Source organism: Neovison vison, chromosome 2 (assembly GCF_020171115.1).
Source record: "Neovison vison isolate M4711 chromosome 2, ASM_NN_V1, whole genome shotgun sequence".
Lineage (NCBI taxonomy): Eukaryota > Metazoa > Chordata > Mammalia > Carnivora > Mustelidae > Neogale > Neogale vison.
Window position 1 is genome coordinate 16,428,584 of NC_058092.1, and position 17,733 is coordinate 16,446,316.

The 17,733-nt window shown below is 40.8% G+C and overlaps 1 protein-coding gene across 6 annotated transcripts in view; it reads left to right on the plus strand.

The window, feature by feature from the left end:
- Nucleotides 1-17,733, plus strand: part of ZBTB40 (zinc finger and BTB domain containing 40) — a 72,864-nt gene that overhangs the window by 19,743 nt on the left and 35,388 nt on the right. For 4 of the 6 annotated variants that reach the window (XM_044237393.1, XM_044237397.1, XM_044237398.1 and 1 more), the window contains exons 2-4: nucleotides 1,837-1,923; nucleotides 15,545-16,301; nucleotides 17,108-17,241. In XM_044237393.1, coding sequence (XP_044093328.1) covers nucleotides 15,605-16,301; nucleotides 17,108-17,241 — 831 coding nt within the window. In that variant the 5' untranslated portion in view covers nucleotides 1,837-1,923; nucleotides 15,545-15,604. Of the gene's footprint in view, nucleotides 1-1,523; nucleotides 1,540-1,836; nucleotides 1,924-15,544; nucleotides 16,302-17,107; nucleotides 17,242-17,733 lie in introns of those variants that run through there. The other 2 variants (XM_044237395.1, XM_044237396.1) reach the window with 2 other exon arrangements.

Here is a 17,733-nt window from a genome sequence, read left to right on the forward strand (position 1 = left end):
ACCGACTCCCTGTGGACAAAGATCTTGTTTTATATTTCCTTTGAATCCTTCACAACACTTAGCAATGTGCTAAGTAAATAACAGGCAAATGACCCATAATGAGAATTGGATAATCTGTGTGTACAGTATAATAATTAGTGAGTGGTAGGTCTAGTTCCCGAGGTACAGAAAAGAGCCTCCTACGCTCTCCAGTAGTGTCAGCAAAGGCCTCTGAGTGCTTTGCTGAGGACATCACCAGCACTTGTGGATTTCAGAACGTCTGTTGTATTTAAGTAAGCGATGCACATCAAGAGTAAGGCTTCAGTGTTGTATCCCCCCTTGTTCATTAAAGGGGTTCCATGTTTCCAACCAGCTATGACTTAGTTCTCACTTTTGCCTTTTCTGGTTTTTCTCTTGTTTCTTTTTAACTTAAACAGTCCTTAAACTTTCAGATCCTTTTTGGAAGTAGACAGAATAAAAATGTAAATGAATAAATAAATAAATATTCTTTGTGCTCCTTTTAGAAGGCTGGCCTAGTTTCCACTTTGTGTTGAATCCCCATTTGTGTGTTGGGTCATTATGCAGCACTTGGTTCAGCCAATTAAGTTTTTTCTTTCTAAGTATCTTTAGTCTACATCAGTATAGTCTTTTCTTGAGGCTTTAGTATTGTTCCTTTGAGGAACATCCATCTTTCTGGTGTTCTTTTTTGCTTAAATGTTCTTCCCTTGGGACCTCTGACAATTTTCCCAAGCCTAGCAATTTCAGTAAGTGCTTAGTAACATAATTTAGGTTGCCTCTATACAAGCATCGACAGGACTTCACTTAGAGATTCCAACACGCATGTTCTAGCTCTGAAAGCTACACTTTGACAATGTTATATCCGGTGCTAAGTTCTCTCTCCTCAGTTTAACTTCCCTACAGAGGGCACTGGGGGAAACAGGAAGGTATGTTAGAAGCTCTAACATTTCAGTTGTGAGATTGGCAAAGTATAGTTTAGCCTCTATAGTACATTTCAGTAGCCCCCAAATCACCAGTGTATTCCTTTTGATTATATATTCGATTTATTTAATAACAGTGTTCTGTACCTGAAAGTAGTCTACAAAGATTGTATAGTTTAATTGTTTATTTACAGATAGAAACTTCAGCTGTCAAGTCAGATGGCTGGTTGCAAAACTATTTAGTGAGGATGATTCATAGTCTCTAGTAATAACTATCACATGTAGTAGTTTCTATGCGCTGGGTACCGCTTTCAGTGTAAACTCGCCCACTCACTAATTCTCTTGTAAGTAACAGATAGTTGGCTTTTTAAAAACCCAATCAGAGAACCTCTCTGCCTTTTAAAGATTGATTTATTTATTTGAGAGAGGGAGAGAGCGTGTGTGTGCGCATGTGTGCGCGAGCTGAACACAAAGCCTGACACAGGGCTTGATCATAATCATGACTCTGAGATCCTGCGACCTGAGCTGAAACTAAGAGTCAGACACTTAACTGACTGTGCCACCCAGGGGTCCCAGCTCTCCTTGCCTTTTAGCAAGAAAGTCCAGTCTGTTTATTATGACTGTAAATACATTTGGACTTACTTCTGCCTTCTTCAGTTGCTTTCTATTTAATGCAATTTTCTTTTGCCTTTCTTTTTTCCTTTTCTCACTTGCTTTTGTATTAATCACATTTTCTTTCTTTTCTTTTGTACCTGCGTTTGCAATACTTATCTTGCTTCTGTTCCCCTACAAGTGTGTTAACATACTTCATTGAGGCTAAGGACTAAAGTCAGTCATTGTTTTTGTCATCCTCTCAACTCTTGGGACACCCTGACTCTGGTCTCCTCTCATCTTCCATGTTGTTGATTGTTAATTTCAGAGGCATTGGATTTCTACAAATACAGGCTTTAGAGCCTGGCTGCCGGAGTTTGGACCCCAGCTCTGCCACACATTTGTGTTACCCTAGGTAAGTTATGTTACCTTGTTGTGCGACAGTTTTTTTAATCTGTAAAATGTGGATAATAAGAGTACCTTCTCCATGGAGTTGTTGCAAGGATTAAGTGAGTTAATATATGCAGAGCATTTAGAACAGTGCTTGGCACATAATAAGCTCTCAGTAAGTGCTAGCTACTGTAGTTATCATTATTCTGTATTGTTTTTAACCTCTCCTTCCAGTACCCATTTTTAAACAGCCAGTGCATTTTGAGTATACCAACACATTTCTTAATTTCTTTTATGTTGAGTTATAATTAACAACTGAGCTTACATATTATATTTGAAGAGTTTTGACAGATATCTACTCTTCAGGGGCACGTGGGTGGCTCAGTGGGTTAAGTCTTTGCCTTTGGCTCAGATCATGATCTTAGCGTCCTGGGATCAAGCCCCACATGGGTCTCTCTGCTCAGCAGGGAGTCTGCTTCTCCCTCTCTCTCTGCCTTGCCTCTCTGTCTACTTGTGATCTCTATCTCTCAAATAAATAAAATCTTAAAAAAAAAAACACCACCCCCCCACCAAAAAAATGTAGAACATGTCCATTCCCCAGGAAGTTCTTTTGTGTCTCTTTCCATTCATTTCCCCTCCCTACAGCATCCCAACAACCTCCACACTACTATCTGATTTTTTCAGATGAGTTTTACCTGTATTTTCTTTTCCTGTAAGTTGAGTCCTATGTGTGTACTTTTTCTGCCTGGTTTCTTTGACTTAACATAATAGCTTTTAGGTTTTCCATGTTGTTGCATTTATTAGCAGTTTATTCCATGTTAAAAGAAACCTCCACCCAGCTCTCCTGTATAGTTGTACTGTTTTATACATCTGCCAGCAGTGTATGGGAGTTCGAGTCATTCCACATCCTCACCAGCATTGATGTTATCAATCTTTCTGATTTTAACTTTTCCAGTGGATTTTTTTAGCAGTTTCTTTGCTTTCCACTTGCTATTAGAATCTTCCTATGTTCTATCCACCCACCCCCCCGGTTCAGTTTTCTTCTTAAAGTAAGTCTTCCTGTGACAGTCTGTCTGTTTGTTTAAAGATAATTTTGTTTTAGTCTGGATATCGATTCTTGATTGTTATTTTCCTTAATATTCAACAGCTGTTACTGCATTTTCTTCTGGCATCTATTGTTATTAAATAGACAGTGTGTGTCAGTCTAGTTGTCATTCTTTTGTAAGTAAAGTCTTTTCCCTTGGTCTCCTTACAACTTCTTTTTCTCCATGTTGTTGATATTTTGAAGTTTTCTTCTGAAGACTTGTGTTTGCCTTTAATTCTAGAACATTCTCAGTAATTATATCTTCAAATTGCTTCTCATACACGTTTTCCATTATTTCATCTGGAACACCTTCTCATTCTGTCTTCTGTGTCCTTTAACTTCCCTTTCATATTTCTGTTTTTATAAACTCTGCTACTTTCTGAATAATTTCCTCAGACTTCTCTTCTTAATCACAAATTTTTTCTTTAGCTGTATCTCATCTATTTAATTTATCAATGGGCTAATGTCAGTGACTTAATTTTTTATAGCCGGAAGTTCTTTTTCACATCTGACTATCCTTTTTCCGTATTATCTTGTTCTTTGATTCTGACTTCCTTCATTTTGCCTGTTTATTAAAATGAAATACAATTAATTTACAGCATTTTATTTTTATTTTTATTTTTTTAAGGATTTTATTTATTTATTTGACAGAGATCACAAGTAGGTGGAGAGGCAGGCAGAGAGAGAGGAGGAAGCAGGCTCCCTGCTGAGCAGAAAGCCCGATGTGGGGCTTATCCCAGGACCCTGAGATCATGACCTGAGCTGAAGGCAGAGGCTTTAACCCTCTGAGCCACCCAGGCACCTCAATTTACAGCATTTTAAATTATATTCTGTTTGCTTTTATGGTTTTCAAATCTTGGGGCTGCTGTTTGTTCTCCTGCATTTAATGACTTTCCTTCTTGTGGTTCTTATCTGCTCATGTGACATTTCAGTTGTACTTTTTGCCTTCTGGGGGTGGTGCGGGGAGCCCCCTCATCTGTGACACTAGCATTCTCTGACTGAGCAAGTCTCCCCTTGTCTGATTCTGTTTTTCTTTCTCACCTCCAATACCTTTTCTCATTCCCCTCCCACACTGTAGGCACCCACTCTAATATATTTGATGAAATATCTTTGGCTACACATGTGGCTTTTTCAAGTATATGGTATTGTTTTGATGGTATGTTTTTAACTTGTAGAAATGCTGTTACGCTCTAGAGCTGACTGTGATTGTTAACTTTTTCCCTCAGTACTGGGTATCTATCCGTGTTTCTGTCCTGGTAGCTAGCTAGTTGTTCCTTCTTTCTAATGCACTATTTTCCATAGTATACCTCCTGAACCTTTACTTACACTCTTTTAGTGAGGGTCATTTAAATTGCCTCTGATCTACCAAAAACAGTGCCCCAGTGATCTTTCTGTCCATGCTTCCTTAGGGACCCATGTAAGAATTTTTCTAGGATAGGTGTGGAGGAATATGATCACTGGGTTATAAGACATATATATATATACACACACAGAAATTTTCACTAAATGTTAGCAGAATGTTTTTCAGAACAGCTGTATTATTTATATACCCACCAATGGTGCCCTAGATTCAAACTCAAGTTCTACTGTGTTACTGTGAGATCTTGGAGAAATTACTCAACCTCCTGGGCCTTAGTCTCTTCATCAGTAAAAGGGAATAATTACAACATCTGCCTCATCAGATTGTTGAGAGGACAAAATGAATTAGTACATGTAAAGCATATTCCTGAATATAATAAACATTTCCTGAATATAATAATCATCAGATAATTGCTAGTGGCTATTAATTTTTTTTAAGACTTTATTTAATAATTTGAGAGAGAGAGAACATGAGCTAGGCAGAGAGAGAGAAGGAGAAGCAGATTCCCCACTGAACAGGGAGCTTGATATGGGCTTGATCAAAGGACCCAGGGATCATGACCTGAGTCAAAGGCAGATGCTTAACCCACTGAGTCACCCAGGTGCCCGGATTACTGCTATTATAACAACTACTATTACTACTTGTTGATTAATTAAAAATAAGCTTTTCCATCTCTGAATTGCCTGGTTACATCATTTGCTCCTTTTCCCCCTTGGATTTTAATTTTTTTCTCTAGATTTGCAGAAATTTCTTAAATCTTCTAGGTATTAATTCTGCATTGTCTTTAAAACTTACATAATTATCTCCTGAAAATTACATATTATCTCCTGAATTTACCCTTTGTCCATTGTCTGTTACTCATGTCTTTGATAGAAACCTTTATTATCATTGCAGTCAGATTCATCATTACCCCCCTTTTTTTTTGGCATTTGGGGCATTAAGAAGTTTCCCTTCCCTGCTTCAAAGACACCTTCTGACATTTTCTACTGTTAGCCAGTATCGGTTTACTTTTCATGTTTGTGTCTTCCTCATATGGTTTGTAATAGTGAGCTCTGTTCTATGTTTTTCTTCTTCACTATGTGAGTCCTTGTGCCTTGGGTTGTGGAAGTACTCTGGTTTTTTTCTGCTGCATGTCAAAGACCAGTTTTTATATTAATTTCTCAGCTTAGGATTCCTGTATGATACGAATTTGCATACCTACACGTGCCTCTCTATATCATAGGCCTGCATTTTAGATTTCCTGTGGGTGCTTTCCTGAGCCAGTGAGCAGGGTTTTTTAGACTGCATATCAAGGAAGGATAGGTATTTGAGGCTCTGGGCTTTGTGCAAGGGTCTCAGTTTCAACTTGCCCACCTTCTACCTGCCTGAAGCTGTATTTCTAGTATCCATGTGAGGATTAATGCTTTCTCCTCCAAACCTAGGGACTGTATTGGAGTTTGAAACCCCTGTGGGCCTCCATGGTCTCAATACCCACTTAATGTTCCAGTTTTGATTTTGATGTCTCTTTCATTTTAGGTGCCTGAGGATTTCCTTTTTTTTTTTTTTTTTTTAAAGCTTGACTATATATTTTAAAAGCATTTTTTAAATGTTTTATCCAGCATTTCTGCATGAAGTGGGAGAAAAGGTCCATTTACATCAGCTTGACATGCCATTTTGCCAAAAGTTTGCTTTTCAATTAGTATTCCTATTAATCTTAGTAAAATTTCAACTTTCAACATTGCCAACTTACATTCATAAGTAGCCCTTGATTATCCTTGAACATCTTCTGCCTTACCTGTATCTCTTTTCTCCCTTTATTGCAAGTTTATAACCATGTTTTTAATATCTGTGTTTTGGTAAGCCACATAATTTAGTTCAGTTTTTTTGAACCTTGCTCAGTTGCTTATTCTGCTATAGTTATTCAATTATTTTCCCATCTAATTTATTTTTCTTTAAGGTTGTATTTATTTATTTCAGAGAGCGAGAGAGAGAGCCCACAAGCGTGAACCAGGGGGAGGGGCCAAGGGAGTACTCCCTGCTGAGCAGGGGGCTCAGCTCAATGCCTGGCTTGATGTGGGGCTCCATCCCAAGACCTGGGATCATGACCTGAGCCGAAGGCAGCCTCTTATGTGAGCCACCCAGGTGTCCCCCGCCCCATCTAATTTATTTATTAACAAAAATATGAAATAGTTCTGACCACAAGTTTCTGTAGTTAATGCTCAAAATACCTCCGAATCATTGCTAGATCTTTTTTTTTTTAATCTGATGAAAGACATAGATAACTTCCCCAGAAAAATGACCAAAAAACATCTTAAGTTCATCCTGAGAATAAAATCCCAATCATTTATTTCATTTCATATTATAAAAATATTTTAAAAGTTCTGATGTATGTCCAGAGAAGTGTTTTGCTTTATTGAATTCATAAGGCCTATGGCTTCTCTTTGGGGAAAAAAAAATCACATTCTGCTGATACAATTCATTCTTTAGAAAAACCTCAGTGCCTGTTGAGAAGTTTATAGTTTGTATGATTTGCACATTGAATTCTTGTTCTTCTGGTTTTTTCCCCTCAGTTATTAAAATAAGTTAATTTATAAATTTTAAGGATTATCTTTTTTTTAAAAAAAATAGTCCCAACTTTTGCCTGTTTTAAATCTTACAGCATCTGTTTTGTTTTGTTTTCCACCAATACCAGGAGATAGGCATTGCGGTCCTGCCCCTGCCCCTTCCACTAGTAGAGCCAGTCGGCTAGCTCCTGGGCTGCGGGTTATTTGTTTTTAAAAAGTACGCGTGGTTATAATGCAGGTATTAAGACAAATTGTACTCAGACAGTAGGGCTAGATGTTCTTAAAGATACTCTGAGTAAACTAAAAATATTACATGAATTCATGAATGTTCCATAATAATAAATATCATGGTACAGATAGGGCTTTGGGTGATTAGAACTGAAAATTTTACATTCATTTTATGAAGTTTTATAAATAACTATTTTTTAGAGCAGTTTTAGGTTTACAAAAAATTGTGAGTACAGAGTACAGTAGAGGGTTTTCCACACCCACCCCACTGTCCCACACCACAGTGATACGTTTGTTACAGTCAGTGAACCTATGTTGACTTACCATTATTACTCGAAGTCCATTGTTTTCATTAGGGTCACTTTTGGTATTGTACATTCTGTGGATTTTGACCGACGTATAACACGTCAATCTACCACTGTGGTGTCATAAAGAATAATTTCACTGCCCTAAAAATCCTCTGTTCCTCACCTGTTTATCCCTGCCTTCCTTTAGCCACTGACAACCACTGATCTTTTTTTTTTTTTTTTTTTAATATTTTATGTGTTTATTTGACAGCTAGAGAGAGCGCACAAGTGGGCAGAGTGGCAGGGAGAGGGGGAGAGAGAAGCAGGCTCTCTGCTGAGAGCCTGATGCGGGGCTCGATCCCAGGACCCCGGAATCATGACCCGAGCCGAAGGCAGCCGCTTAACCTATTGAGCCACCCGGGCGCCCCCAACCACTGATCTTTTGACTGTCTCCATAGTTTTGCCTTTTCTAGAATGTCATATAGTTGGATTCATTTTATAGCCTTTTCAGATTAGCTTCTTTCACTGAACAATATGCACTTATGTTTCCTCCATGTCATTCTATGGCTTGTTAGCTCATTTCTTTCTAGTGTAGAATAATATTCTATTATCTGAATGAACCACAGTTTATTTATCCATTTACCTACTGAAAGACATTTTGATTGCTTCCAAGTTTTGGCAGTTATTAGTAGAGCTGCTCTAAATATCTGCATGTTTTTATGTAGACATTTCATTTAGGCAAATATCAAGAGCACAATTGTTGGAGCATATGGTAAGGATATGTTTAGTTTTATAAGAAACTGCTAATCTGTCTTCCAAAGCAGCTGTACCGTTTTGCATTCTCATTAGCAATATATAGGAGATCCTGTTACTATAAATCCTCACCGCATTTGGTATTGTCAGTGTTGTGGATTTTGGCCATTGTAATATGATGCTTTAATTTGCAATTCTCTTATGACATGTGTTGCACATTTTTTATACTTGCTTTTTATACTTGCTATCTGTATCTCTTCTTTGGTGAGATGTCTGGTAAGGTTTGGCACATTTTTTAATCAGATCGTTTGTTTTCTTATTGTTGAGTTTTCAGAATTCTCTGTATATTTTGGATAGTAGTCTTTTAATAGCTGTGTCTTTTGCAAGTATTTTATCCCAGTCTGTGGCTTGTTTTCTCATTTTGTTGACATGACCTTTCACAGAACAAAAGTTTTTTAAAATTTTAATGGAATCTAACTTAGCAGTTATTTCATTTAAGGATCATGCCTTTGGTGTTACACTGAAAAAAAGTCATCACTGTACTCAAGTTCATTTGGGTTTTCTCCTATGTTATTTTCTAATTTTATAATCTAACGTTTCACATTTAGGTCTGTGACCCATTTTGAGTGAAATTTGTGAAAGTTTTAAGGTCTTTGTCTAGATTCATACTTTTACATGTGGGTGTCCCGTTGTTCCAGTGCCATTTCTTGAAGTACTATCTTTGCTGCTTTGTATTGTCTTTGCTTCTTTGTCAAAGATTAGTTGACTGTTTTTTGGAGCTAATTTTTATCTATTTTTTCACCAATACCACGTTGTCTTGGTTACTCTAGCTTTATAGTAAATCTTGAAGTTGAATAGTGTTAGTCCTCCACCTTTGTTACTCTCCTTCCATACTGAGTTGGCTGACCGCCTCTCCATAAACACTTTAGAAAGGGTTTCTCTGTGTCCACACAGTAACTTGCTGGGATTTTGATTAGGATTGTGTCGAAGCTATAGATCAAGTTGGGAAAAATTGAAATTTTGACAGTACTGAGTCTTCCTATCCATGAATAGGATAGGAACGTCTCACCATTTACTTGGTTTTTCTTTGATATTGCTCATCAGAGTTTGGTAGTTTTCCTCATATAGCTCTTGTACATATTTTGTTAAACTTATCCATACATATTTTTTATATTTCAATTTTAGGTGCTAATTAAATGCTAATTTTTAAAAGATTATTAGAGAGTGAGAGCGAGAGCATGCAAGTGTGAGGTGCGATGGGGAGGAGGAGAGGGAGAGAAAAATCTTAAGCAGACTTCACGCTCGGCCCAGAGCCCAGTGTGGGGCTCAGTCTCATGACCCTGAGATCATGACCTGAGTCGAAACCAAGAGTTGGATGTTTAATGATACCACCCAGACTTCCCTTAAATGGTAATGTTTTAATTTCAAGTTCTAGTTCATTGCTGATATGTAGGAAAGTGATTAATGTTTGTATATTTATCTCGTATCCTGCATTCTTGCTGTAATTGCATATTAGGGGTTTTTTTTTTTTTTGCATATTAGGGTTTTTTTGTTGTTGATTCTTTTGGATTTTTTGGATTTTCTACATAGACAAACATATCATCTGTGAACAAGACTGTCTTATTCTTTTCTTCCCAACCTATATACGTTTTATTTCCTTTTCTTGTTTCATTAATTAGCTAGAACTTCCAGTATAATATTGCAAAGCTGTGGTAAGAAGGAACATCCTTACATTATTCCTGATTTTAGCAAGAAAGCTTCAAACTTTTCTCTACTAACTGTAACATTAACTGTTAGTTTTTTTGTAGCTGTTCTTTATCAAATTGAAGAAGTTTCTCTCTATTCCTAGTTTGCTGAGAGTTTCTTTTTTTTAATAATAAATGCCTTTTGGATTTTGTGTAGTGTGTTTTTTTTTTTTTTGCATCTGTTAATAAGATAATGTGATTTTTCTTTAGCCTGTTGATGTAATGGATTACATTTATTGATTTTCAAATGTTGAGCCAGCCTTGGATACCTGGGGTAGATCCCACTTGGTCATGGTATATCATTCTTTGTATACATAGTTGGATTTGATTTGCTAATATTTTGTTGAAGGTCTCTTTATCTTGGTTGATGAGAGATGTTGGTCTGTAGTTTTTTTGTTTTTTTCTTCTTACGTCTGTTTGGTTTTGGTGGTGGTATAATTTGGTTTCATAGAATGAGTTAGAAGTATCCTCTCTGCTTCTGTCTAATGAAAGAGAGTGTAGATACTTGGTGTAATTTCTTCCTTAAATGTTTGGAAGAATTCACCAGAGAACCCATCCAGTCCTGGTGCTTCCACTATTGGAAAGTTATTAATTGTTCAAATTTCTTTGATAGATTTAGGTCTTTTCAGATTGGTCTGAAATAATAAATTTTTAAAAATTTATTTGACAGGCAGGAATCACAAGTAGGCAGAGAGGCAGGTGGGTCGGGGGGAGCAGGCTCCCCCTGAGCAGAGAGCCAGATGCAGGGCTTGATCTCAGGACCTCGGGATCGTGACCTGAGCCAAAGGCAGAGGCTTTAACCCGCTGAGCCACCCAGGCACCACCATCCCACAAATTTTGATAAGTTGTATTTACATTTTTATTTAGTTTAGAACATATATATTTTTAAATTTCTACATCCAACATGGGGCTCAAACTCATAACCCTGAAATCAAGAGTCTCATACTCCACTGACTGAACCAGCCAGGCATCCCCTAGTTTTAAATATTTTTAAATTCCTCTTGAGATTTCTTCCTTGACCTATGTATTATTTAGAAAAATGTGTGATTAACCTCCACATATTTTCCAGCTATCTTCTTGTCTTTTTTTTTTTTTTTAAGATTTTATTTACTTAGAGAGAGCACGAGCAGGAGTAGGAGCAGAGGAAGAGGGATAAGCAGATTCCTTGCTGAGTGCGGAGCTTAACAGGCAGCTCAGTGCCAGGACCCTGAGGTTATGACTTGAGCCGAAGTCAGATGCTTAACCGACTCAGCCATCCAGGCACCCTGTCATTGATTTTGAGTTTAAGTCCATTCTTGTCTGAGAGCAAAGATTGTATGATTTCTGTTTTTTTTTCTTTTTTTTTAATTTGTTAAGGGTATTTTTGGTTAATTTTGCAAGGTACAGAATTCTAGGTTGACTGGGCTTCTTCTTTTTTTTTTTTTTTTTTTTTCCTTCTCAACACTTCAGTTATTTTATTCTACCCTCTCCCTACTTGCGTGGTTTCTGGTGTGATTCTTTACTTTGCTCCTCTATAGGTAAAGTGTTTGTTTTTTTTTTTCCTCTGACTTCTGAGATTTTTTTGGTAAACTTTCATTTTTTGTAGTTTGAATATGATATGCCTAAGTGTAATGCTTTGGAATTTGTTGTGCTTGGTGTTCTCTGAGCATCCAAGACCTGTGGTTCGGTGACTGACATCAATGTGGGGAAATGCTCGTCATTATTACTTCAAACACTGCTTTTGTTCCTTTCTCTTCCGTCTCCATCAGATATCCCATTTGCATGGATATTTTACCTTTTGTAGTTGTCCCACAGTTCTCAGATATTCTCTTCTGATTATATCCTCAAACTCAGAGATTCTTTCCTCAGCTTTTCCCAGTCTACTAATGAGCACATCAAAGGCATTCATAATTTCTGTTAGGTTTTGACTTAGAGCATTTTTTGCACTTTTTAAATTTCCATCTCTCTTCCATTGTTCATCTGTCCTTGCATGTTGTCTACCTTTTCCATTAATGTCCTTAGCATATTAATCACAGTTTGTAAAAATTCCTGATCTGGTAACTCCTGATGTATCTGACTATGGTTCTGATACTCATTCAGTGTCTTTAGACCGTGTTTTTTGCCTTTTAGTGTATCTCATATTTTTTCTTCAAAGATAGACATTACGTACTAGATAAAAGGAATTGTGGTAAATAAGTGTATAGTGATGGGAAAGTAAGGTGTGGGGAGGAAGTGTTTTATAGAACAATGATCAGGTCTCAGTCTCTTGGTGAGCCTGTACCACAGGAGTATGAACTTCACCAATGCTTTTCTGTTCATCCCCTTTCACCCCCACCACTTAAGCGGTGCAGGATGGCTAGAAGTGGGCTGAAGGGTATTTCCCTTCCTCTAGTTAGGTTGGAATCTGGTAAAATAGTTTCTCCTGAAGCTAGGCCTTGTTAAGAACAGAGTACTCTGGCATATTTCAAAATGATTGGTTCTCCCCTCCCCCTTCCAGAAGCAGGATGGAATTTTTCTCCTATATCCACCCCTTAGAGCGCCTAGAGGTAAAACTTACAAAATTATGACTTGGTCCCTCTGGAGTTTTTAACTTAAACTCTTGCACCCTGAGCCTCCAGCGTTTTGCCAATTTCAGTTTAGTTTTCCTTTTCTGGTACCAGTTCCCATGCTTGTACCTGCTGGTGGGTTTCTGCTCTTAGAAGTTAGGATTCTTTGTATCTACCTTTTTCTCCAGTTTGGGGGACAGCAGTTTTGCCCTGCAACCTCAGTTCTCTGACAGATCCAAGAAGAGTCGTTGATCTTTCCATTGTTTAGCTTTTTACTGTTGTCTGGATGGAATGGTGACTTCCTGAGCTGCTTATGTGCCAGACCAGAAACCAGAACTTGGAGATATTTTTATTTTTTTTAAAGATTTTGTTTGTTTATGGGAGAGAGAAGGAGAGAATGTGAGCATGAGCAGGGGAAGGAGTAGAGTGGGAGGGACAGGCAGATTCATTGCTGAACGCGGAGCCAGACACGGGGCTCCATTCTAACGCCCTGAGATCATGACCCAAGCCAAAATCAAGAAGTGGACACTCAACCGACTGAGCTGCCCAGGCACCCCTATTTTTATTTTTATCCGGCAGCTTCAAATATGGGAAAATGAATAAATAGTGGTGGAAGGAAAAGGGGATCATCTACAGTCTTGCTAACAGAGGCAACCGGTGTTATTTTGACATTTGGCTTTTTTTGTCAGTGTATTTTCTTTTCTTTACACAAGTAAGATGATAGAATTTGGCTATCATCATAAGATCTTCAAATCCAAAACTGAACTACATGTCTTCTTCCCAAGACAGTTCTCTTGTGTTATCTGGATCATCTCAGCATCCACTCCCACTCACCAGAACAGCGCCCAGGAGCTGTCTTTTTCTTCCTTCACATCCACTCAGACTTTAAATCATGACAGTTACATTTTCTAAATATTTTCGGACGTCCTTTCTCTTTCTTCTCTTGCCATTTCTCTGGGTCAGAGTCCTCATTGATTTATCTCTGAACTCCTGCAATAACAGAGCCTGTCTCCAGCATTATCCCCCTCAATTCTGTGCTGATGTCACTTAGATGATCCATTTAAGATGCATCTCTGGCCATGTGACTTCCCTGCTTAAAGCCTTTAAAACCCTTCAGTGGCTCCTCGTTGCCTTTCAAATAAATCCAAGCTCCTAAGCGTGGCCCATGTATCTCTCTGTGGCCACAACCTCTGTCTGCCAGATTTAGCTCCTGATACTGCCTGTCCCCTGCTTATGTTCGAGGATCACTGAATTCCTCGCAGTCCCACCGGCACCCCTTCCTCCCCACCACGGGGATAGTTGTCTGTCTGCCGTGCAGGCTCCCGCTCTGAGCGCCTGTTGTCCCACTCCCCTCACCTCGTCGGGGCCTCCACATTTATTCAGGCAGCTCAGCTCCTCCTCCAGACCTTACTCTAACTGCTTCACACCCCTTTTCCCTAAGCTGGGTTTCTGGGCACAGATCTCCCATTCATTTATTCATTCCACCAACTAATCAGCAACACTTGTGTGAGGGCAGATGATTTTTAAATGGTCCTTCCCTAATGGAGCTTACATTCCACGGAAGGGAGATACATGATAATAAGTAAAAATAGATGTCAGAAGGTGATAATGCTGTGCGGATAAATAGAGTAAGAGGGATGGAATGTTCTGAGGTTGGAGAAGAGGCTGCTATTTAAAGGACATGGTCAGGGAAGCCCTCAGTAATGCTGTGGCCTTAGAGCAGAGACCTGCTGGAAGGGAGAGTGAGCCATGCACACGTGCGGAGACGCATAGTAAGCATGTACAGGCTGTTCTGTGATCGGTAAGGAAGGCAGTGTGTGTAGGGCAGAGTGGGTGAGGGGAGAAGGCGGCCTAAAGACTTAGTGCCAGCCAGGTCGTGAGGGGCGTGTAGGCCATTAGAAGAACTTTGGCTTTTGCATTTACTCTGAGACCAGAAGCCAAGAAGGCGTCTGTGCAAAGAAGGGACAGGCGCTGGCTATGTGCTAAAAAGATCCCTCTGACTACCAGGCTAAGGTAGGGTGGCGTAGGGGTGGTGCTAGAACCGGACCGGGGTGTGGAGACCAGTTAGAGGAGCTTGCTGTAGAAGGCCACATACATGGTGACTGAGACTTAGACTGACCAGAGCAGAGCCAGTGGAGGCAGCAGGAAGTGATTGGGCTTTTGAATATATTTTGAAGGTAGAGCCCCCCAGGATTTATAAAGGATTGGATAAGGAGTATAAGAAAAAGAACGGGACTCAAGAATGACTTCCAGGTTTTGGTCTGAACAAAATTGCTGTGGAGTAGGAAGATGGAAGGAGAGTTTGGGATATAGGTTTAAGCCACCCATCAGTTTTCCGATCGGAGATGCTAAGCAGGGAGCTGGAGGTGTGCCTCTGGACTGCAGAGGAGAAGTCCAAGTTCAAGGTGTCAGCCTGCAAACTGTCAGCATTCGTTGATATTTCAGGGGTGTGGAATCAGATGAGACGGAAGACGAAAGGGCAGATGACTGAGTCCTGGAGCATTCCAAACTGTGGAGGCCACCGTGATGCAGAGGGCTCAGCCAAGGATGCTGGGAAGGCATGGCTAGGGAGGTCACGGGAGAGCCAGAGAGAGCAGGAGCTAGGAAACATGCGTTTGAAGCGGGAGGGAGTGAGACCGGTGTGCAGGGTTGCAGGTAGGTCACGTGGAGATGAGGACCTTGTGCTGTAGGTCTTCTGTTGGCTGAGAATTCACTGGAAGCAGGAACACCTCCAGCAGTGTATTACCTATCGCTTAGAGGTGGGTGATACAAGTCATTTAACTCCTCGAAGGGCTGCTTTGCCTCAGGCCGGTTGTCTCCGTATCTCTAAGCTCCAGTCGCATCTGTGAAATGGGGGAGGGATGGTATCGCTTCCACTGAGTCACCGTGAGGCTCCAGTGGGAATGTCCAGGTGAAGCACGAAGCATGAGCCCCTTGATGGCATTAAGCCCGTGACCGCCATCATCAGCGTCACTGACATAGGGTGCCTAGCGCAGCGCCCCTCCTGGGGAGCAGCAGGGGGCGAGTGTGTGAGTGAGTTGCCTGTTTGTGCAACTGTTTCATTCAGGGTCTCCCTGTGTGCTTGTGACGTACTAACATGGCACTTCGGGGGTTTCTCTAGGAGACCGCACTGATCCTCACGGAGTGGGTCCGGAAGAAGTCCTAGGGCAGAGCGCAGGCCATGGAGCTGCCCAACTACAGCCGACAGCTGCTGCAGCAGCTGTACACTCTGTGCAAGGAGCAGCAGTTCTGTGACTGCACCATTTCCATCGGCACCATTTACTTCCGGGCCCACAAGCTGGTCCTGGCCGCCGCCAGCCTCCTGTTCAAAACGCTGCTGGACAACACAGACACCATCTCCATCGACGCGTCTGTTGTGAGCCCCGAGGAGTTTGCCCTCTTGTTAGAAATGATGTACACTGGCAGACTACCCGTGGGCAAGCACAACTTCTCCAAAATCATCTCTCTGGCCGACAGCCTGCAGATGTTCGATGTGGCCGTTAGCTGTAAAAATCTTCTGACCAGCCTTGTGAACTGCTCTGTTCAGGGTCAGGTGGTGAGGGATGGCTCCGTACCATCCTCAGAGGCATTCAGGAAAGAACCGGAGAAGCCTGACATAGAAGTCCTTGCCTCTGAGGGCACTGCAGACCCTCGCCCCTCCCTGGAGGCTTCTGCCCCTCTAGGGGGCCGTGTGAAAGCCGAGGCCGAGGACGCAGTCGATATGGTTGCCGGAGAGATGAGTGCGGGGCCTTCCACTGCCCAGGGGATGCAGGGGAACACAGACACCCCGGGGCAGACTCCTCGTCTGTCTGAAGTTTGTTTCCCCTCCCCTGCTGTACAAGCCTTTAGAGAGGCAAAGGAGGCCAGCGCAGAGCCAGGTAACCTTCATTTAATAGTTCTTTTGTAATCTGTCCTCCCATTGTCGGTTACTACATCCAGTGTTCTTTATGAATTTTTTTGTTTCAGTGATAAATTTACCAAAAACCACTGCTAGATAGGAAACCAGAATCCCACACAGAGTCTGAAACAAAACTGCTTCTGGGGGGATGGTTCTTTTTTTTTTTTTTTTTTTTTTAATGATTTTATTTTTTTAAAGTCATCTCTATACCCAACATGGAGCTTGAACCCATAACCCTGAGATCAAGCGTTGTACGCTCCCCCAGCTGAGCCCACCAAGCACCCCACGGGGGCATTCTTCTTCTTCTAAAATGTCTGTGTTTTTGAGTGATGGAAGTCAGAGGATAAGCCGCAAAGCAGAAGGCAATACTGAAATAACGATGTGCCAGGGGTGGTTTTGTTTTGAGAGAGAGAGAAAGAAAAAGAGGAAGTGGGGAGGGGCAGAGGGAGAGAGAGAATCCCAAGAAGTCTCCATACCCAGTGCAGAGCCCGACTCAGAGATCACAACCTGCGCCGAGATCAAGTCGGACGCTTAACCAACGGAGTCACTTGAGCGCCCCTGATGGACCAGTTTTGATGCAGACCCATTATTCTAACCAGGAAGAGGATGGCACAGAGAAGGCAGCTGGTTAGGGCCATTGTTTTCTGTTATCCACAACTGATGAGCTAGGTGTCAGTTATAAATGCCGCATATAACCCAAAGGTTGTCAGCTTAAACTTTTAAAAAAAATCATCTCAAGTAATGAGTCACTGACTTTTGTGTGTGTGTGTTTTGTTTTGTACTCAGAGTATGAGAGGAGACAGCATCAGCTGAATTTTCTTCTAGAGAATGAAAGTGTCTTCTCTGATGCACTCTTGGTTACCCAGGATGTTTTAAAAAGACTAGAAGAATGTTCAGAAATTAAAGGTGCACAAGAGGAGGTAAGTACCATGAGTTTTATTTGTTTGCTGATGTAGTGTTCTCTGGATACCAGATCAGTTTACCATATGGGGCAGAACTATGAAAACACAAAACACTTCCGGGTCTCAGTTTTTTCAAACTTAAATTTTTTTTTTTTTTAAAGATTTTATTTATTTGTTTGACAGACAGAGATCACAAGCAGGCAGAGAGGCAGGCAGGGGTGGGGGGGAAGCAGGCTCCCCGCTGAGCAGAGAGCCCGATGCAGGGCTCGATCCCAGGACCCTTAGATCATGACCTGAGCCGAAGACAGAGGCTTTAACCCACTGAGCCATCCAGGTGCCCCTCAAACTTAAATTTTTTAAAAAAGAATTACTTGTCAGAGAGAGAGAGAAAGAGAGCAAGGGGAGTGTCAGGCAGAGGGAGAAGCAGGCTCCCCTCTGAGCAAGGAGCCTGATAGGGGACTCGATCCCAGGACCCTGGGATCATGACCTGAGCTGAAGGCAGATGCTTGA